The following is a 22,574-nucleotide window of genomic DNA, read 5'->3' as shown; positions in this document are numbered from 1 at the left end:
GAGGGGCCTCGAGGCAACGGAGGCCGCCGTGCGCGTGGTCGCCACGTCCGACTGCATCGAGGAGGATAACACGGCGGCCGCATCCACGGCGGTGTCCCTGGCACGCGTGATGCGCCGAGCTGCAGCTCGCGGAGCTGGTTCGCCTCATCGGCTCCGCCGACTTGAAGAGCGGGCTTGACAGGGGCACCAGGGCGGCGGGGCTGTCGTGCCTCGTGGCCGTCGCGGCGACGCGGCGGGGCCCCGACTCCAGCCTTCCCCATCGATCCATGGAGAGGATGCACATCGGCGACCTCCCTAACTTGCTTGTTCAGCAAAAACTTCTTTACCCATTTCGGAAGCAGGTAAATGTTTTGTTGTCTTTTGGTGCTCCTTTGGCTCTTAATTTGGGATGTTCAAAGAGCATGCTGAAGTGAGCTTTTACCTTTTAGGTGGGTGGCTCTGTTTTATCAGCCAAACTTGCACTAGAAAGGGGATGGGCTATCAACATTGGTGGAGGCCATCACTGTTCAGCAGAGGAAGGGGGTGGATTTTGTGCATATGCTGATATTTCCCTGTGCATCCATTTTGCTTTCGTCCGTTTAAATATTTCAAGGTAGGATAACTATTCAGCTGTACTAGACATCTACAGCATATCTCCTGTAACTATATGCACTGATAACTGATAAGTATGCTGACCTATCATTATGCTTCCTTTTTTCTGTAATGCAAAAAAGGCAGTTCCCTTGGCATTATAATTTATCACTGTCTGCTAAAAGTACTCTAAGGAATGATGGAAACTATTGATATGAGACTACGATAGAGCTATCTTTATTTCATGAGTCACTCACTCACTCTTCTCATTTTCAGAGTAATGATCATTGATCTAGATGCTCACCAAGGAAATGGTCATGAAAAAGACTTTGGCGGTGATGGTGAGAGGCTGAGTGCTCTATTATTTTCTTGTTCATACTTTTGTACGTGCTACTATTTCATGGCTCGTTGGCATTTATTCTTCATTTGCAGGAAGGGTTTACACTTTGGACATGTACAATTCTGGAATATATCCTTTTGTAAGTACTTAACCCTGTTAACCCTGAAACGGTTCCTACATCTATCACCATGATACCTCCTTCCTGAGGCTGTTCATTAACTTATTATAAAGTATAAATAACAAATGTGTACTGCTGTTTGATATTTAGCTAATCTCTGCACCCCCCCTCCCTTCTGAATTTCTTGTTTTTTTTTCTTGCTGATAGTGCATATATTTCATTCTGAGAAATATAAATTATTACCATGGGATTTTGTCTACCACATATGGCATACCAAGTTCTGCATCCTGCAGGGCACTGGAACTTAATACTTGTAAGTTGTACGACATAAGAACAGGACAGCTAGCTTTGTCTGTGTGACTGACATTGATAATTCTGTATCTTTCAAGTCAGTCTTCTGCATTGCAATTAACTCCAAACTGAAGTTAAATGTTCATTTGTAATAAACAAAAAAATGCTATATTAATTCCCTGTACTTTTACATTGCATCTGGTCTCAGCCTGAACTGCAAAATTGAGAATTGTGCTTCATAGTTCCTATACCCTAAACTTTCCCCCGTTAGTGGTGCAAGAGAGTTGGGAGAGCGGGATGGAGGGCTGTGCCGTATTTGTGCTCTATTTTGGTTTTCGGGTGGGGTTCATCCAACTTTGGGGGGGGGGGGGGGGGGGGGGGGGGGGTATTTGCATACCTATTGGAAGTTTTGGGTGCAGTATATCCAGTTTTGTTACTCAGGAGGTTCAGCAGATGCACTGTTAACCTTCAGAGCGCATGAAGGCCTATCCATAAAAAATGTGCCTGGTCCATTTTTGTTCCTTTTCTTTTTTAGTATAAAGGGACATCATTTTGTTTCAGGATCATGTGGCTAAGAAATACATTGATCAAAAGGTCAAGTTAGATGTAAGTAGCACTTTTTATCCTGTTCTCTGTTTGTTATATTTTTTCTGCATCTGTTTCATGTTGGAGTTGACACCTGTTTGCATTTTAGAGTGGGACAAAAACAGAAGATTATTTGGAGAATCTTGATAAGGCTCTCAATGTAACCTGTACATTTTGATAGTATCTTAATCTTTTTGAGTTCACCTATAATATCAGTGGTTATATATGTGTTGCTTTAACGGAAGTCCTCATGTGTGCATTTTTTTTTACTGTGAATGTGATATTTTGCATGACTCGTTGCGTCAAGGATCTGGACTGCAGAATATGATATTTGAGTTGCATATTTCTGTATGCTTCATATTACATTATATTGTATAATAGTTGGGAAATTAGATGTATGGTGTGATGATATCACCAGGCACTGATGCTATTAATACTATATTTACACGGTGCTTTGCATGCTTAGACCCTGACCAGCCAATTATAGCGGCCCATGTTGCTTAGGATGGTTAACTAAACCAATGATCAACTTTCGTGAGTACAGGTGAAAAACCGTATTGTATGACTAAGGCTCATTTCTTTTGAAGCCAATATAGACACTGCCTATTCTGGTGTTTGAACGTATCTGAATGCATATAGTTTCAGCCTATTCCTTACCCAAGACTGGAGTGCAGATGCACAACACTGAACTAAGAATTGGTTGGAGAGAATTAGGAATGAGCACCTCATCAACTTGTGGGCTTATGGGAGAACCATGATGGACCCTTATTTCAGCACTGACAGTTGCTGTTTTACCGTTTAGGATGCCAGGAATTATGAAAAAGTTCTCAGCAGTGATCCAGTCATAGATCGAGCTAACAATATAGTATGCCTTTTTGTAGTTTGAAGAAAAACTAAATTTTGATTAATTTATGGAACTTTAAACCATGAGGATTCAATTCTGCTGGTAGAAAAAAAATCCATAATTCTAGATCTAAAATGGGTGTATTTCTACCTTCTGTTAATAAGATGGATTAAATAGCTATGTACAGCTGGAGAAAGGGAATCAACTGAAGGAGCTCTCTTGATGGCAGTTTGTGGACTTCAGGTTCAGCTGATTAGTTACAACCTGTGTTGAGCTTGAGAGGGCTGCAACCATAAAATTGCTCAAAAAACAACCCCATCAATTTCCATTACTTGTAACGAGAATATCAGAGTTTAGTTACATTGCCAGATAAAGGAAACAGAGGAAAGAGCAGACACCCCCTAGGAGTTCTAACCTGATTCAAGCTAAAATCCTAGGTGCAATTCTGCATTTTTATTGGTTCGTTGAGCTTGTAATCAAAATATGAACTGTAACATTCAAAATCTCTTGTCAGTCAGCTTCTAAACATACACCAACTCCAATTTTACATGTTCTGATTCTAGCTAGACTGGAAATGCCTAACGAGTAGCTCTTTGCATGTATGTAGACTCACATGAGGACGCAGGATGACGATCTGCCTAAATGTATGATGGTACATTTTTCTCCTCTGATTTTTATAAGTTACTGAGCACAAAACACCATGAACCATGCTCATATAGTTCCAGCAATAGGCAGAAATCTACTTTTATCACAATACATTCATTACCCCGTGCAATCTTCTTTCATGCAGAGCCTATAGTGGCTGATCAACTACGCTTCGTGATACCCGTGACTCCCAGGTGACGAAATTGATCCACAGTTTCCCGATTCCAAGTTACACAGCACAATTCAAGCGGTCAGACGGGCATGAGGATGTGTAGGCCATACGTGAATCTTAGCATTAACAGATTATTCTGTACATGCCATAAGCCAAGGCAGCATAAAACGAAGCCGGTGATTAAACGACTTTCTGGCTAGGAGCAAGGCAAGGATCGAGAGTTTCGTATTGAGATGTCGGCCTTTAGGAACTACTGAATGATCTATTGGGCTGTCTATTATCCTTGGGTAGGCTTGGTTGTCGCCACGTCGGGGAAAAAATGGGGAAAGCAGACGGTGGTTGGTGGATGGATGACTGTGCTTCACTGCACTTGTGCCATGCCACGACTTCTACTGTAGTTTACTGCAGTTGATGCGTGTGCTGTGCACGTAGATAGATGTTAAGGCATTCAGTATTACTGATGATGTCTCTGTTGTTTCATATGTAGTATTTGCTGATATCTTCCTATAAGTTTCATATTTGGTGGTAATTATTATTTCCTTCGTAATGGTGATGGAGTAATGGTCTTTTCTGCCACTCATCTTTGATGAATTGTCTACCACATATTATGAAGCGAAGCTAACATATTATGAACAAACGTATAATAACGTGAGAGCAAGTAGTGACCCGTAGCAATCGCATGGGCATTTCTACTGATCTACTTTAAAAAACCAAAGAGGTGAAAAAACATCGTACGTCCCCTATCCTCCACTCGGTTCACCCGTCCGCTAGCACCCTGCGTCCTCCGCGCTTCACGCTCCGCCCTCCGATGGAACGCTTCAGAAGCCACCGCGCGCGCCGTCCGCTGCGCCTCCGCCAGCCCCGCGCTTCACGCTCCGCCCTCCATCTTCCGCTCGCTCGCCTACTCATCGTCGCTCGCTCTGCATCGCCGCCACCGCCCGCAATCCGCCTCTCCTCGGCTCGCTCGCCCTGCTACGCCGCTGCTGCCGCCACCGCCGCCACTACTTGGTCGCCCTGCGCTGCCGCCACCGCTCACCATCCTCCTCTCCTCGGCTAGGTCTCCGTGCGCCGCCACGCCGGATTCGTGGCGGAGGAGCCCCGGGACTCCAACGGCCTCTCCTCTCCTGCTGCTCGTTGCGCTCTCGGGCTCTTCGCCGTCCACCACTTCACTGGCCATCCCCGTCTCCCTCCCTGCGCTGCCGCCGGGCCGCCGCCGATTCCTCCCTGCGTCGCCGACGCCGTCCACCGCATCGATAGGTCCGTGGTTCTGCCCGCCCACGTGGGTCTGCCTCTCGCCAACCGCCATCCTTTACCCATGGTCTGCAGCACTTCCTCGCCGCCCCTCTTCCTCCTCACCGCGCTCGCCCTCTGTGCTCACCGCGCCATGCCGCCCGGCGCGGCATTGCCTCGCGCGGGATCCCCTCCTCGCCAAATCCACCGCCACCATCAAACAAATGCCGTCTCCCCTTCCCCCGTGCTGCTCATCCTTGTGTTCCCCACCTCCACCTCCCCAATCAACATTCGCGTCTGTGTCACCTTCGACTGGCTTATCCTGCGGCATCTGCCCCAACTCATCAGCTGTGCGATTGAGAGGAGCTGAGGTGCAGGCCATGGCTTGAATTGCCCATGAGGGAGATGGGTTGGGAGGAGCCCGTGCTGGATTTGTGGCTCGGGTAGGAGAAGAAGCTCAGGAGATGTCGTGCTTTGGTTGGAGGTGCAGCAAGAATCGATGGAGATCTAGAGATGAGGTCATGGCGGTGCTGTTGGAGCTTGGGGATTTTAGAGATGGATTTAGCGTGCTGCTGCTGATGCATGCTGCTATTGGAGGGAGAGAAGGTTAGCTGGGTTCATGATCAGCTCGTCCTGCTTGCCAGCAGGAAGAAGGGAGAACTACTGGTTGCTGCTGCAATCATGGTGGACAGAAGAACTGAGAAGAGGTGTGCTGATGATTATATTTGACCTGTTGCTTGCTAATTTGGAGGAAGAAAAGGAAAGAAACTGGTTGGCAGGTTGCTAGCTATCGAGGATTGCTTGCTCGGTGGAGGCAGAGGGAGAAAGAGAGGTGTGAAGGAAGAAAGATGCTACTATGTGTTTATTTGAGAGGAGTTGGCTTGCTATAAGAGGCGGGAACATTTGTAGCGTATTCTTCAGAACATATCACAAGTGCTAGCATATTGAAGATTTGGAGGGCCTGGAGGACTGTAACCTGCTCTGCGATGTGGTACTGCAGATGAGGTATCCAACTATCCATCGTTTGCTTTGAGTCTCCCTGTGTTTATGTGCCTTTAGATGACAGTAGCTTTAATCTTGCTCCTAATTTGATAGAACTGAGATTTTTTTTCTAACATAAATAGGCTAATTTCTTAGAGCCATTACTTCATCCCAGTTTACACTTATACATACTCGCCAGATTGAACCATAGTTAGACCTACAGGAAATACCTTTTTATGCTCTCATATTCTGAATATGGGAATTATGGACTACTTTATTTTGTGCATGTTAATTTCTCGATAATATTTCTTTAAGATTTGCAGTTAGGAGACTTTGGCCTTTTGCTCGTCAACTTTCTATAGCAATCAGTGATGATATATTAATATTGATTCTTGAGCCAATCTTCTTGTTACTGAGGCCACTTATTGTACTTGTGCCCATGCAATGTATCTAACATGGTAGATAACATGCAGGTTCCATGTTAGAGGCGGAAAAGTTAATTTTCAAACAAACATATAATCAGGACTACATGCAGTTTATTTTGTGAATTTTGGTTTCAGGGATACATGCAGTGGTATTTATTTCATATCAGCTTTAGGCTCTCCAATCCTTATTTATTTTATGAATTTTGGTTTCAAGCCTACAAAGCACTGGCATTTGTTTCAAATTTAACTTTTGGCTCCCAACTCTTAATCTGTAAATGGGTGGCTTTAGGTATCAAGAACTGCATTAACCATTGTATTTGTGAGGACTAATGCCCAATCATTTGCCTTCTAGATTTTAGGACACATCATTTTCCTTCTTTCCCTTGTACAATCAATACCAAATGTGGTTTATTTTGCTGTTATTGATTCCTTCCTGTCCATGCTATTCTGCCAAGAAAGTTAGGTTATTGGTTAATGGTGGTTCAATGCAAAATATTACGATTGTTCATATCTAGGTGTACTGTTGTCCAAGAAGGTTGCTTGAGTTACAATTTACAAATAGTGTGCACTGTTGGACTGAATTTTTTATGAAGTCTTAAGTTGTACAAACCATAGATGGATCAGGCCATGAATTTTATTACTGTACTGGTTGCTACACAAGTTATCAAAATTATTTAGCAACATATCAACTCTAGATTATATAGCAAGAAAATGCTATTCAACTTCATTATAAAAAACAATTTCATTCAAGCAAGGCTCTGTTGAACTCACTTGGCCCATCCTTTTATTTTCTTTGTCTATCTAGGTTCTAGAGAGGTTGGATGGAAGAAAAAATGTAGAATCTTTATCGTCTGGGTTCTCTGCCAGGTTTGGTTTACTATAAGCATGCATATTTAAAAATATTTTTCCTGGTTAATGTACGTTATGTGGGATGCTGGTGATTAGGGGGTGAGATTTGGGAGGTTTGTCGAGTAGTTTAATTTTAGTTTGGACACATACCTCTGTTCCTTGAAAAAAGTTTAATTTTAGTTTGGGAATTCTCCATTCTTGATTTCACTAACCTATCTTGGTTCTTCTGATCTTCTCCCACTATGATTATGAGATGTTGCGATCAAATAAGTGGAGGTTATTAAATTACATGAACTTATAGATATATTAGCAACTGTAATGGAACCTGTGCTTCTTTATCTAACTACCCTGTCATGCCCCTGTTTTATATAAGTTTTCTGGTTATTTGAAATTTCACCATAAATATCTGTGCTGTTTAAGTATACAATCATCAAGCATCAAGCCTCAAACCCAATGTCTTTTATACAACTCTGCAGTGAGAGTTGTGTCCAGAGAAACGGATGCTTTATTTAATTATTTCCATCCCCAACAGATGCAGGTCTTTTTTGTGTGCAGCTTGTTGGCAGATAAGGTACAACTCTGCCTATTTTAGTTGTTCCTTGAGAGCCATATGCGCAATACTTCTCCTACTTATGATTGCATAAATACTTTGATGTAGGTATGCATAATCACACCTGACATAGCTTGGAACATGGGAATGGATGATAACGGTGACAAAGACTGCCTGCCATTTTGCGTAAACCATGAATCCGTGATGGTTTCAACTTTGAAATATGTCTGGCCTTGCAGGCTCCAAATCTTTTGGAAGATTTGACTTGGAATCAGGGTATGGTCATTGAGTCTCGCTTGTTAATACCATGTTGTTTCTGCTGCTTTGTTTAGAGAAAACAAATATGATTAGTGTTTTATGACTATGCCAGCACTGTGTTTCTTACATTTTGTTTCATGGTACATTAGCATGTTGTACACCCAAATTGTAGGGGATGGGGTAGGGCTGGTGATTGGTGGCTCCATTGATATTTCTGATGAAGAAAATAGAGAAAGATTATGTGTTCATTGAGTTTGCTGTTTATGTGAAATCATGTGATGTGGTCATTAGCATGTTGTACATCCAAATTGTCGGTTGGAGTAATCATCTTTGTCGCAATCTGATATTGTTATGTTTTTGTCTATTACACATGCAATTGCACATGAATTTTAATTTTGTTTCATTCTGTGCTTGGTATCTAATGGTATGCCCAATGGCAATTTCATGTCATGTGATGCGATTCTACATTTGTTTTGCATGTAGGGATAATTTATTTTTCCCGTAGCAACGCACGCTCTCATGATGCAGCTGGTGGTGGAGCAAAACTGTTGCTAGACGCATGATTCTAGCAAGTGTGCGAAGGTGCTGGCTTTCTCTGCACACAATCTCTTTCGTTTCTATGCTTTGTTTTCAACCAGTTTTATTTTCTTAATGTAGCTCAAAATAGCATGTTGATAAGATCATATTGATTTTTGGGTAATATGTTTGTTAATTAGGATTTGCCTGAGACTAACTTATGAATTAATCATATGTCCTTGACTAAGTAACAACAACAGTACCTTTCTTGTAATGAAAAAAAAATCAGATCAATCTACATACAACCTTGAGGTTATAATGCATTCTTTGACATGGCAGGTTAATGCACAACATGGTTGTATCATTCATGGTGAATGCAGGAATATGATGGAGAAAAGGGGGCTGCTGGATTTGGCCCCCTATAATCCAACTCCTATGTCAAGGTTCATGGCGTTTGTGCCATCGGAGATAACTGAGGATAGGATAGCATAGCTATCTAGCTTCTGTTTTTGAATGTGATTATTCTTAATTACTGATTATGCAGGTTTCTTGCTGCTTACCTTCAAGATCCTTACTGGTGGCAGTATAATAGGTGATAGACATTAGGTTTAGCGGGGTTTGTTCTAAAACCATTTCTAGACATAAGCTTTTCTCCTATCGATCTTCTGACTGTCCTTTTTATATAACTTAATGGATGACTCTCCATGATGTTTGATTTGTGTTGCACCTGTAATACGAAGGAACATGAGATGTCATGTACGCTTGTTTAATAAAGTTGGATGTATTGCATTTATGTTAGTTGTCCACTAAGATTAGAATGGTATATATCTATCTATGATTTGTGTTGCCCGTAGCAACGTATGGATACGATCCTAGTTCTTTCAAAACCATCAAGATCTCGCAGCTGTTTATGACCGGAGCCTAGGGGAACAAAGGTCCGTGTGAGACACCTGAGTGCATCCCTCAAGACTTGTTTGGATAGTAGATTGAAGTGGAATGGGTGAGATTGTAGGAAAACTTAGTGTATTTTACACTCAATTCCCTTCGTTCCACTTCAATCATCTCCTATCAAACACGTCCGCAGGGATGGACCTCAGGCGGTCAGGACGAACACGAGCAGCATGGGCGCATGGCTACTGACCACTGCGCTACAAGCGCGTCCTCCTTCGACGCCGACTTGGCGTACACGAGAGCAGATACGTGTGCTTAAACTTCCTTCAACGTCAAAGGTGTCCGAAAATTCCTTGAAACCACTTGCCAGCGACGAGGGACAAGATGCCTGCTTCTTTCTTTGCACCTCCGCTCGATCTCTGATGATGGATGGATTATGCACTTATGCCCTGGATTGGCTGAATGATGCACTAGACCAAAAGAACCCGAATCGATCTACGGCTGAAGGTGAAGTTTGCACGGATTGAAGGTGGAGACAGCTCGAGGAGCACTGGATCCAACGGTTGCCGACCAAGAGCCGAAGGTTTCGCGCGAAGCGGTGCGTGTAGCCCCAGTGCCCGACGCGCGCGCATGGCGATACGCTAGCGCACGTCACCCTGCCTCTTCCACCACCTCACCCTCGCGCGCGTGTCGTCGTCCGGCGCTCTCCGCAAAGCCTACTACCTCATCGTCGAACACATCACATATCTCCATAGTTTCTATCTGGCTTCCTCCACCTACTACTTGCTCGAGGAGGAGCACGCGCGCGCGGAACGAAGATGGCCGAGCACCACCTCCCGCCGGATCCCACCGACTACCACCACAGAGGCGGGAGGAAGGGCGTCCACGCCGACGACCTCTCCCGCGGCCGCTGCTACAGCTACTACTACGGCTACGGCGGCGGCGGCGGAGGTGGCGGGCGCGCCCTCTGCTTCGCCTTGCTCGTGCTCCTCCTCGCGGTCGGCATCACCTGGCTGGTGCTCTACGTGGTGTACCGCCCGTCCCACCCCAACCTCGCCGTCACCTCCGCCGCCGTCCTCGCCCTCTACAACGCCACCGCCAACACGGCGGGTGGCGCCACCGCGCTGGCCGCGTCGTTCCAGTTCACGCTGGTGCTCCGCAACCCGAGCGCGCGGTCCGCGGCGCGGTACGACCGGCTGGCCGCCTACGCGGCGTACCGCGGGGAGCCCCTGACGCCCGCGACGCCGATGCCTCCGCTGGCGCAGGACGCCGGCACCGCCGTGGAGGTGGCGCCCGTGCTGGGCGGCGGCGTCGCGGCGCCGCCGGTGCCCGTGTCGCCCGACACCGCGGCGGCGCTGGCGGCGGACGTGGCGTACGGCGTGCTGGCGCTCCGCGTGGTGGTGCTGGGCCGCGTCCGGTTCGTGTCCGGGCCGTTCCACAGGGGGTGGCACTCGATGTACGCGCGCTGCGACCTGCTGCTCGGCGTGCGCAAGGCGGCAGGGAACAACGGCGCCGGTGGCGGGCCCCAGCAGGCGCCGCTGCTTGGCGACCCCGCCTGCAACGTCGACATGTGATGCGATGATGATGAGTTGGGTGGGTGACATGGATCACTAACGTAATTCTCGCGTGTCAGAGCAGGGCATACCAGGATAGGTAGTACATACATAAGATATGTGTGGGTTGTGAGTGTGTCTGCGTGCGTACATATGCAAACATTTAGGCGAGATTAGTCTTGATTGTGTGGGCATATGGTGTAGATACGCGCTAAACTTATAAATAAAGGAATTTTAACTTTATATTTTGTAATGCTTCACAGCGCTGGACTTTGGAACACTTGCCTGGCTCTGATTGACATGGGGAGCTTCGCGACAAGAACGCTGTCAAACTGTGGGGCACTTGCGGCTTGTTGCTACATGCTACGACGGTGACGGACTCTGCTAGATGTTTGCCAACAGGACTCCTACCTGGTGGAAGCTGGATAAGAGTAGCAACTTTAAGGTTTATTAGAACCAAAATAGGAAATTAACTCAACATTTTAACTTATTAGATTCAATATTTTTTAAAACTAAAATCAACATCTCAAAAGAGTAGATTCAACATTAGTAAAAGGTCAACACTTTGAAAAAATATCACGTTCAACATTTCATGCAACCTAGTTCAACATTTTGGAAAACTCGATTCAATATTTTTCTAAACCTAATTCAATATTTCAAAGCATCATTTTTTAACAGCTTCTTCATCGTCTGCAGTGGGAGTAACAGCTTCTTCATCGTCTGCAGTGGGAGCATAGGCGGCGTTGCACCCGCCCGAGCGCAGGTGCGGCGTGGTGGTGCGAGGAGCAGCACGCCGCACCGGCAGCTTTGGCACTTGTCGCAACGACGGGCGCCAACACAGGCGCGCGGGAGGCGCAGCGTCATCCTGGCCGTGGGCGCGAGGGAGGAGGAGCAGGCGTGTGCGGCGCCGCCGGTGCACCGAGGGCTGGTGCAGCCGCAAGAGGTGGTGGCGGAGCGGCGGCAAGGACTGCGCGAGGGCATGCGCAGGGGTGGTGGTGAGCTGGCAGCACCCGTACGTTGCTACGGGCAAAATCAAATTACCTCCATAAGCATCATTTTCATCATATGAAATATTTGACATGTCTTAATGAAAGCATTCATTTTGCCTTAACATAGAAGTACAAATTGTAGTTTGTATAAAGACTGGAGCTTACGAATGTCACATTTCAATTATCATTTACTACCAACACAACATTCACAGTAATACTTAACTTAGCAAATCACAGCTCTGTTGAAAAAAGTAACTTTGTAAGATAGCATAGTGTGTACATATACAAATTTCATCAATTATCAAACTTGCTAAAAGTTGAGGAAAATGTATACAGATAAACAAAAGTGTATATTCCTACAGTGAACAATATGAAATTTTGCAAACAATTGAAACATGAGTTTTGACATCTAATTTTATCTTAGCAGTTCACCTGAGCTGAATTACAATGCTCCATCCCCAGTGAATTGAGCATTCGAAGTTGGTACACGAAAACTTAAGTCTGTCAGCAAATCTTTCTGCAGTCAAATCAAGAGTTGAAATGAGTTATATCATTTATAATAATCAAATAAAGACCATTAGAACTGCGGCTGTTTTTATAATAATAAAAACTTCAGTTATCATCAATGCATTTGTGGATATTTGGCCAAGTCAGATACTTGAAAACTTTATCTGAAAATTATAGATCATTTACTGTTATACAGGATCCTTTTTTACTGGCAGTGGATCATTGACCATTTTAAGAGAGCCTTGTGACATGCCTACAAAGACATTGGAGTACTTAGAAATATCGAGAGAAACATTAGGAATCGGCATCCACTGCCCTCTCCCAGAAGAGATAACATGAACTCACCAGGGTTTGAGCTTTCTCCATGAGGAATAGATATGTGGTTAAGCTATCCAATTTCCACATTGCCGGCTTACATCCTAAGCTGCAGCTCTGATATATGTTTTCTGCAACAATAGTATACTATAGTTCCAAATGTCATGTGAGAATTTCCCATAAGCTGCAAACTATTGTTTATTCTTATTCATGACTAAATTAATCAACAATAAAGACAAAAGTAACTGCATTCAACTTGCTTTCTACTGCTCAAGCATACTTGTTCTGTAACTACATATTCACTTGACTTATGAGTAAAAGACTTTATCATCAAATAGCCATGTGACAGGAACATTTCAGGCTTTTAGCTAAATTGTTCTTTTTTAATCAAAGCTGACAAGTCTGTATACCTGATTCGAGGTTTAGCTGATGATATCAAAGCAATAGAGGAAGAACGCAATGGCAAAAAGAAACAAAATAAAGAAAGCAGTGGACTGCATTTTTTTATAAGAATCAAGCATCATCTTACCAAAGAGCAGGAAGCTAGACCATGTGGCAGTGATATTCAAACTCCATGTTCTTCAGCTCTGTTGCGACTGCAACTGGTCTACTTGCCATTGAAATTGTCAACTGCAGGTTCAACCACAAAATGGAACAAAAATCAGCCACAAAAACCATATGAGAAAAATGGAAAATTGGCAGGCAATCTACATTTCTGGCAGAACTATTTAGATTGTAACAAACATTTATATTGTAATAAATGAAGCATTCAATAAGATAATAATAATGTTAAAATAAGCACAAATATTAAAAGGAACACCATTTAAAGGAACTGCAGAATTGCAGACAGAGACACTCTATTTGAACTGCATATTCTAGATGATAGGCATTGGATGTGACCTCCCCTGAATCCACAAGATAAGTGCATTATTGTCAGCACCATGCAGAATATAATCTTAAATGCTGAGGGAATTAATCCGGCTTCTCAGTATAGCATAACCAGAAAAAAGCAACGTTCCCATTAACAATTACCTATATCATGACACTTTTTTTATTGGTTAACAATTAGCTATATCCTACTAGCAATCCCAATGTCATATGTGGATTTAATTAGAGGCTGTACCCACAAAGGGAACATGTATTCTGTAGGTCCAAGGCAGCATCCAATTGTACTCTGATTCTAGACGATGCAAATTAATAGCAGTGTAGATGCACTAAACTTATTACTTCATGACCCCCAAAACAACAGCATTAATAACCAAAGAAAAGAAGTGCCCGCAGATGTTGGAATATTGAGTCCCACCCATGGTTATTAAGGCGGTAAGGCGAGGCGCGGCAACACACGCCCTTCCAGACGCCTAGGCGACTAAGGCGCGCGGCGAAGCCATGCCATACACATACCCCCAACCTTCAATGGGGCAGCACAAACATACCTGATGCTAATTTATCAATCTCAAATTCACACAAAGCTGCCTTGCTATATAAACAGCAGAGCAAAGCAGAGCAGCCCGTGAGGCTGTGACAGTACTGTTCGTGTCCTACCACAAACAAAGACGCAGCATAGCAGATCAGCTATCAAACAATATATTTTCTACCTTGATTGGTGTTATTTGGCAGATCCCGAAACGGAGCTCTAGCACTGTTTCTTTCAACCGGATCCATCTATTTTCAACTGCAAATCCATCGCAATGTATTACATGAGCTTAAGCATGTAAGTAGAAATCTGAGGCCAATCAAGATGTAGTAAAAAAATGCATGGCTTCCCCAGGAGTTTCTTTTTCAACCAAGGTAGCTATATTAGAACCATATACAGACAAATACTTAGAACTCCAACACAGGCAAAATTCTATATGTGCTGTCTTGTAGACTTTATATCAAAAATGCAAGATAAAAAAAATGCTAAGTTGTGATGACACAGGACAAGACTGTCATTAAAAGTTGGCAGGGAAGTATTGTTGGTGTTGGTGATGTTGTTGTTGTAAACGTTGAATGGAGTAAATATGTCAGTTAATTCTTTGTGTGCAAATTTATGTTGAAATGCTAAATTCATTTTCTGTGACATGAATATTAACTCACGTCATAATAATATATTGAAAGCTACCAGTACACTGAGACTTTAAGCTTTCATAAGCAACTAACCAAGTAAACAAGTCTGGCAACAAGAGCTTAAATCCAGTAATATTTAATAAGGTTATGTTTTAGCCGAAAGCTCCCTGTACGGTGCCACTCAAGTCTCAAGGAACTAAAATGGCGAGTAAGGTTCCAAATCTTAATGTTAGTAGTCACTAACCAGGAAGCCTCCCCTCTGGTGGGCATTGTTCAGGGGCAGTAATGTCAATCCTTCCATAGATCATGGGAATTTTGGGGCCACCAGCTTCCTGAAATGAAAGAAATCAAAACATCCAGTCATTATTAACAAGAAGCATTTTCCAACAATCATCTCACTTAAAGCTGAAGTACAATAACAGACCTCAATGGCTGTGGCGCTCGCAAGCTGAAAGAGATCTGCATATGTGACACCTGAAAACTTGTCCTTGATCGGTTGGATCAGCTTAGAAGCATTCACAAGACCTGTCGCAGAACGAAATATAAGAATGGCAATTCATCATGAAGCTACAGATGATTAATGGAGGAGAAGCACTACCAGCATTAGCCCCGTGCTTTAACTCAATTTCAAATCTCAAGCTACCATTAGCTCCACCGCACTTGGGCACTCAGCAATGTTCTTGTCATAGGTACCAGCATCATGCCAACCCAATCGAACCTGAACCAAACGATAAAACATCACAAAAGCCATACTCGTATCTAGGCAACTCAAAGGCTGAATCATCTAATGCTGAATCGAGAAGATGCAAAAAATAGTGCACACAAAGCACAAAGATCAAAATTGATCTAGCATAAACAGACCAGTACATCTGCCAACTAAATCGCACGAGTCCGTTCCTTACCCAAAACAAAAGGACGCAGTATTGGTTCATCAATTGCACGAAACGTGAGAAAAAAAAAACTTAACTTTTGTACAGATGCAGATTTCCATCAAGCCGAACACAATCACTTGTCTGCTCAACCCAAAAAAAAACAGCGACCGGAGGGGGAGATGCCCCCTACCGTGGAGCCTAGGAATTCTTGTCTGCTCAACCCATATGGAGCCTAGGAATTTGCAGGAGGAGAAATACCGTACCAGAATGGGATGGCAGGAAGTGGTCTTGAGCAGCTGCTTGACGTCCTCCCGCGCGCCCCTCAGCTCGGCCGCCGCATCCCCTGCCGCCGAGCTCAACGGACGCCGCCCGAGCTCCTGCGCGACCGGGGGTAACAATCTTGCTAATCGAGAACTTGAAATAGAGCTTAAGAGGTAACAATAAGCCAATAAGCACAGCATAATTACCCAGTACCCCCAAGCAACTTCTACAGCCTCCACACGCCTGGCCTCGCGTCGCCCCTCCCCAAGCCAAGAGCTGGCCGGGCCTCAGTCTCCCTTTGTCTCCCTTTCTTTTCTTTCTTCCTGCATCTTCTTCCTGTGAACACAGACCGAAACGAGCTCGACCCAGACAACTTCGCCGGTCAAATCCAAGCACCTCCGACCGTCCCCTTCAAATCGCTGCCATCCACGCCTTCCTCATCTCCCAAGCTCCACCCTCCACTACTCGTAGGCGTCGGGCATGGCCCCTTCGCCCGGGGATTGAGGTTCCCCGACCCGCCATTGCCCCTTCGCAGGGAGAGGAGCAGGGCGCGCGAGGCGGAGGGACGGCTCGGAGGGCGGCGGCGCCGGGCGTGCGAGGAGAGGAGGAGAGCGGCGGCGGCGCAGGGAGAGGAGCAGGGCGCGCGAGGGGACGGTTCGTGGGCAATCGGACGGAGCGGAGCGCGGAAGGAGGCGGCGCAGGTTGCGCGAGGCGGAGGGACGGGCGAGCGAGGATAGTGCGCGGGATCGGACGGAAGGTAGCGTACGTTTGAAGTGTTTCATGTTTGAGAAAAATATTAGGCCTGGTTTGATTACTCTATCTTATTTTTAACACCCGTTACATTAAATGTTTAGATATTAATTAGGAGTATTAAACGTAGACTATTTATAAAAATCCATTACATAAGTGGAGGCTAAACGGTGAGACGAATCTTTTAAGCCTAATTAGTCCATGATTTAACAATGCGTTGCTACAGTAAACAATTGCTAATGATGGATTAATTAGGCTTAATAGATTTATCTCATCGTTTAGCCTCCATCTGTGTAATGGGTTTTGTAAATAGTCTACGTTTAATACTCCTAACTAATATCTAAACATTCAAATGACACGTGCTAAAAATAAGCAAAGGGAACCAGACACCCCTAGTGTTTCATGTGGATGTTGTAAAGTAGATTTAGATGTTGCATATGTTTCACACACATATTGTAATGTTTTATTTGGATGTTACATTTTCAACGAGAGATTTGAATGTTCCATGCATGTTGCAGCGAATTTTTTCCTCATCATCAACAAACGGCTAATAAAGTTTTTTCAACATGTTTTTTGATGTTGCAAATAGTGATTTTCTATGTTACAAATGTTTAGTTTCTATATTACAAATGTTATTTTTTGATATTACGATGGACCAACGGAACGTCCAAGAAGTTTTCTTATCCGATGTCCGAGCGCCAGTAACATCGGAAAAACTATACCGATGTGAGCGCACGAATGTGATCTCATCTCGTTCCAACATTTACGCGCCATATTGTAGCACGGGCGGGCGAGCGATCTGCCTGGCTGCACGACCAAGCCGACGGGTGACATGACATGGGCAGATGGCCCTGCCCCAGTGCCTCCGTGGCCCCGTGTGACCGACAATGTCCGCCCACCGACTGATCGGCGCCAAGCTGCACCGCGTGCGCCGCCGTGCCACGGCGAGCTATTATAACCGTGTCACGGCGACCGCCCGGTCCTCCAATGACCCGAATATTCGGCGGCCAGGAGCAAGGCGACCCGTGTGCCTTCCGGTTCCGGGTGCCGTGAGCCCCGTGACACCACCCCTGCTGGCGTCACGGCTGCGACGTCACCCGCGACGAGGACCGGCGCCTTTCCCACCCGTCGAGGCCCGGGAGGCCAGCAACCAGTGCGCACGTCGGGACTTGGACGGATTCTCGTGGTGCTCTGCCCACTCTACCCCCGACCCGTGGAGCGACCGTCGCGTGGGCAGTGCTGGCGGAAGGGCAGTTTCGTCAGGCCCGGTTAAAAAAGGGGAAGACCTCAGTACCTGACAGCAGAGACCGCACAGTGCAGGCAGGCAGGCAGCCTCGGATATTTGGTAAACAAAGGCGACCGACCCCTGGCGTCCTACTCAACGGGAGAAAGTAAACGCATTTCTCTGCCGGCGTACTGCTGTTCTTGGAAGACCGGTGTGCCAGTCTTGGTTTAAAGTAGACGCTCAATGGCTCAATGTGTATATTTTGACTAAGCCCATGTCAACTTAAAAAGATTTTAAAAACCGTACTGTGAAGAAGTACATTATTAGGACCAACCTGACCTCGTTTCTACTCACCGATTTACATTGGATCGTGGTTCGCGAGGTTGTAAAGGATCAAAATCATATGCCCTTGGAATTCAAATTCCTAGGCTGTATGTCATGTGTGTGCTCATATTTTGTCGGTATTACATCCTAGTTATGAATAGGAGTATTTGTGTCTATACTCCTACTTTGAAGTGTAATAGTGATTTTGCCCTCATTTTCTCAACTTTTTAATTTTGCCTTCAAAGTTAATGCGATTTTGCCCCTAGTTAATGGTTAAAATTAGGGCAAATACGCAAAGACCAAGAGCAAAATCGCATTGACTTATGAATAGGTGAGGGCAAAATCATAAGGAGGTAAAAACATAATTACACTTCAAAGTACGAATATTATGCATACATAGTTGAGTTTAGATAGCTCGCTCGATCGTCTTGTTTAGTTTTTTGCTAAAATGTGCTCCTTGCTTTTAGTGTAAGGTGCTTTCTATTTTTTTAAGGATAATTCAAGCTTTATATCTTTATCAACCATTAGTCATATTGTTGTCATGTTTAGCATATTCAAATTTCTTTAAAGAATTTGTAGATTAACAATACCTGTAACAGAAATTAATAATTGAATTGAAATATACTTTTAAAGAGCTTATCTTACCAAAAGTACTATATATGCCTTATTTGATTGGACCAAGTCTTTTCAGACTTCTGAGCGTGACGCAGGTGTGTGAGAGTCCGATATATCCACACTTCATATAAAAATAATTCAAAACGTACTCGTAGGCATTTTTAAATCTGCAACAAAAACAAAAGACTACAAAAAAGTCTGAATGGTCAAGTTGTGACTTGTGAGTATGAGACACGTTTAATTAATCAGCTTTTAGTAACGAAAAACTTCAACCTCGGAATGGCCCTCTATTTAAGAGCACCCTGCCTACGGCGTCCTTCTCCACTGCCTTTCCTTCCACTTCCCTCCCCCTCGGTCTCTCTCACGCATCAATTCTCGACCCAAATATCTAAGCGCGATGGATGCAACGCCACTCAGCAGCAAGAAGGTCCCGCCGGCCGCCGACGCCGACGCGCTCCCGTCGGCCGCGCAGCAGGCGGTGGAACCGTCCTCGCCCAGCGACGCGGCGGCCACCGTGAAGACGAGCGCCGGCGTCCGCGGTGGCGACGACGACGACGCGCAGGTGGAGAGGTTCTACGCGCTCCTGGACAACATCCGGGCCATGAGGGGCATGCTCGGCACCGGCGCCACGGCCACGGCGTCGGGGAGGAAGCGGGCGCGGGAGGCCGAGCCGCCGTGGCGGCCGGCGTTCAGGATGGAGGACTTCGAGCTCGAGGAGGTCCAGTCTGACGCCCCGTGCTGCGACCTGAAGGTGGCGAAGAGGGAGAGCAGCTGCTGTGCGGGGTGGCCGCCGGCGGTGCGGAGGGAGACGACGGACGGCGGCGCCGAGGAGCAGGAGAACGGCGAGGTCGTGGAGGCAAAAGGTCGCCGCCGGCCGCAGCACAAGGCGCGCCGCGCGGGTGTGTTGGTAGTTGACGGTCCAGGCAGTAGATAGTTCAGCTGCGGGGTCCGACTGCACGGATTTCTTGTTTATGATGATGATGTTAATTGTGTTTTAGGGAACATGTATCATGTGTTGTCATTAAACTCTGCCATGTATAATTATATATAAGATTTTAGTGTCACGTACGGACACATTAGCAGCCTTGTCCTGTTTATCTGCAGTAAGTAAGTGCGGCTGCCGTTGTTCTTTCGTGCATCACTCAAGAAAAACATTATAAACATCGCAATAAAAAAAAGAAAGATGGAAAAGGAGTAATTCCCCAACAGCAAACATGGTCGTCATTTTCAAAAGAAAAAACATGGGATTTTGAAGCCAGCTCACTCGCAATACTATTTTTATGATAATTGCAAATATACCTAACTCGTCTGCCAATCCCATGATCTCCACCGCACAACCTTTCATATGTCTAAGGGTGGTAAAAGAGTCTAACAATTTTAAGGATTGGGCTTAATAAAAATCATGCTAAAATACTATTTACTTTTGAACTAATATTATTTAGGCCTACGGTGGATTGTAAAGTAGGTATAAGGGCTACGATCCATTACCATCTTACATATGCCTCGTTTTCCTTTTGCAACCTCCCGGCGGCGAGGAGGAAGGGAAATGTCCTTCAAAATCTACTAGCTAGTAACATGGTAATTGAAAGTATAATTTTGGTGACATCTTAGGTAGCATGTTTTTTGAATTTATTTTACATGATGCCATTAGGAGATGATCCTAAGACCCTTTTGTGTCCTCTAGCCAATTTTGTGATACCATGGTTTCCTTTAATGGATTATATGACACACCTCACTGTCCTCACATGGTATATGTTTTGTTCAACTTTTCATAGTCGGGGACTAATAGTTGCATCATTTTTTTGGACTTGCCTCATGAGTTAATGGGTGTTGGCCCGATAACAGTTGACCGCCGGCCATTTGAGCTTTTGGTTTTGGTTTGAATCAAAGACGATGAGCTAGCATAGTGGGTTCAGGATGCTTACTTTTCTGCTTTCCATGGGTTATTAGTGGCTCCAGTACTTATGTTATGGGGGTTCCGTTTTTTTTACGTCAAGCTTCGATACAGCGTGTCGATGGTCCGCCCAACTGGCTGGAGACAGAAACCAGCGATGCCAAAGGATAAACACATATCACATATGGGAGCGATGCCAACGGATAAGCACTTATGGGCTTTAATTTAATTTGGGTTGATGTTTTTTAAGTCGCTTTTGCCATTTTTCACCAGATACACAGGCCAGTCTACTAGTGGAAAAGAAACTTGTAATAAAACATGGCATCTTTTTAGTTTTAAAATTCCTACCAACACTACTCCTAAGTCCCAAGTCCCTAGCAGAAGGAAAATATATTGGGAAATGGTGTGTGAGTGTCAGTCCTTTGCTGAGCCATTGATTATGAAGTGTTACTTGACGGGAGCACTGGGGACATTGTAAGCAGGCAGGACCAGTGCTACAACCCAATCACCAATCCCAGCTCCGCCCCCTGAATATTACCTTCGTTCTAGCGCGTCAGAACTCACGGAATGCAGGAATCGACAATTGAACGTGAACTTACATCACACATAACTTTGCTCTAGCCCTGATTCTTTTGCTGCTCTTGGTAGTGAAAAAAGACCATTGCTGCTCTTGGTCCGGCGCGTTCACACATACGTTTCCATCAAGAGGGGACCCCGATCGGTCGATTTTCATCAGAGAGACTTGAGCACAACATGGCCTAATAATAGGTCACCGGCCGAAACGGAGGGAAACCGAGCCGAATCCCAGCCCCATGCCGGCCCATATATGGATTGGTGCCGTGGAGTCATGGACCACCAGTGTTTTGCCGCGTCGCACCGTCCCTGGTATCGCCCGTGCGACCGTGACACATGCACAGGACACCACGAGTGCAGCGTGCTACGCGAGAGAAAGCTGCAACGGGCCGCTCCGGCGCGGACCACCAGCCACCGGCCACCGGTCACCTTGTCGCCTCACGGGCGTGGCACGCCGGGGAGGACGCCGCCGTACGGCCACTTGGTCCGCCGGCTGCCTGTGGCTCAACGACGACGGCGACCCGCGGCCGGGCGCACGGCGGGTGACCCGTGGACGCGTGGCCACCGGTCCGCCGCGCGCGTGCGCCGTGACGCCACCGCGCTGACGCCATCGCAGCGGAGGTTGTTCTCTACTGCTCCGTTTCGTCGTCTCGTCCCCGTCCGCGCGACGTCGCCGTCGCCTGACGTAAGCGCAAGAAGACCGCCGCTGTTAATTTATTGGAGGGGTGACCGTCGCTTCCTTGCTGTGCCCATCAGGCCATCACCGACCCGCTGCGCGGCGACCATAGGGACCGGCAGGATGACGCACACACCGTTGCGTCGGCCGCGTGATTTTGAGGGCGGTTATTATTACTTGACACAGCAATCAAATTCGTCCTCTTTCACTCACATTCAGTGAGGAGGAGAAAAAGCGGTGAAAACAAAAGGAGGAAAGTTCATAGTCTCCTCCTCGAGAAAACTCTTTTCATGCTTCCGAAAAGCAGAGAATATCTCTCTTCTGAAAGAAAATTCTCCTTGAGCAGTATCCGCCACTATTACCGCTGGTGTTGTTATCAGTCTCTCTCTCTCATGTTACCATTTGTTTGCAAAAAGTGACATTGAGCTCTCCCTTTATATGCACGTAGATATATATTATTGTTGGCGCTAGAAATCGGTCAACCGAATCCCAGCGACCGACACACGACCCGGGAGAATCTGCTTAGCTCCTGTTCGGGTGAATGCCCTGGTACGGTTCGTGCGGCGTGCCAGCCAATCTGACCTGTTGATTGGCAAGGAAGATTACGTATCAGGTCCAGAAATCACGATCGGCTAAGTTTCCGATCTCGAGAGAGTTTATCAGCGAATCGGCCGATTTACTGTAACAAAGAAATCGGCTATTAGGCAGC

The 22,574-nt window shown here is 45.7% G+C and overlaps 3 protein-coding genes, 1 long non-coding RNA gene and 1 pseudogene across 4 annotated transcripts; 4 read left to right on the top strand and 1 right to left on the bottom strand.

Moving 5' to 3' along the window:
- The first annotated feature begins 266 nt into the window (after nt 1–266).
- Nucleotides 267–1,136, top strand: LOC117849155 (histone deacetylase 2). The gene is made up of 4 exons (XM_034730738.2): nt 267–341; nt 429–592; nt 847–911; nt 1,003–1,136. The coding sequence occupies exons 1-4, from the start codon at nt 267–269 to the stop codon at nt 1,059–1,061; spliced, it is 363 nt and encodes a 120-aa protein (XP_034586629.1). The 3' UTR covers nt 1,062–1,136.
- Nucleotides 1,137–4,379: 3,243 nt separating this feature from the next.
- On the top strand, nt 4,380–9,167 carry LOC117850359 (uncharacterized). Its single transcript, XR_004639233.2, has 5 exons — nt 4,380–5,800; nt 7,007–7,621; nt 7,709–7,876; nt 8,342–8,440; nt 8,714–9,167. It is a non-coding gene; the product is annotated as an uncharacterized lncRNA (long non-coding RNA).
- Nucleotides 9,168–9,422: 255 nt separating this feature from the next.
- Nucleotides 9,423–11,059, top strand: LOC117849154 (NDR1/HIN1-like protein 1). Its single transcript, XM_034730737.2, has one exon. It carries the CDS (start codon nt 10,084–10,086, stop codon nt 10,837–10,839), a length of 756 nt encoding a protein of 251 aa, XP_034586628.1. The 5' UTR covers nt 9,423–10,083; the 3' UTR covers nt 10,840–11,059.
- A 990-nt stretch (nt 11,060–12,049) lies between these two features.
- LOC117849153 (probable L-ascorbate peroxidase 6, chloroplastic/mitochondrial) lies at nt 12,050–16,249 on the bottom strand (annotated as a pseudogene).
- A 2,794-nt stretch (nt 16,250–19,043) lies between these two features.
- Nucleotides 19,044–19,796, top strand: LOC117850192 (uncharacterized). The gene has a single exon (XM_034731998.2). It carries the CDS (start codon nt 19,120–19,122, stop codon nt 19,654–19,656), a length of 537 nt encoding a protein of 178 aa, XP_034587889.1. The 5' UTR covers nt 19,044–19,119; the 3' UTR covers nt 19,657–19,796.
- Nucleotides 19,797–22,574: the final 2,778 nt, after the last annotated feature.

This window comes from Setaria viridis, chromosome 3 (genome assembly GCF_005286985.2).
Source record: "Setaria viridis chromosome 3, Setaria_viridis_v4.0, whole genome shotgun sequence".
NCBI classification, from domain to species: Eukaryota; Viridiplantae; Streptophyta; class Magnoliopsida; order Poales; family Poaceae; genus Setaria; species Setaria viridis.
Note: the sequence above shows the minus strand (reverse complement) of the source record. Positions and strands in the feature narration are given on the sequence as shown.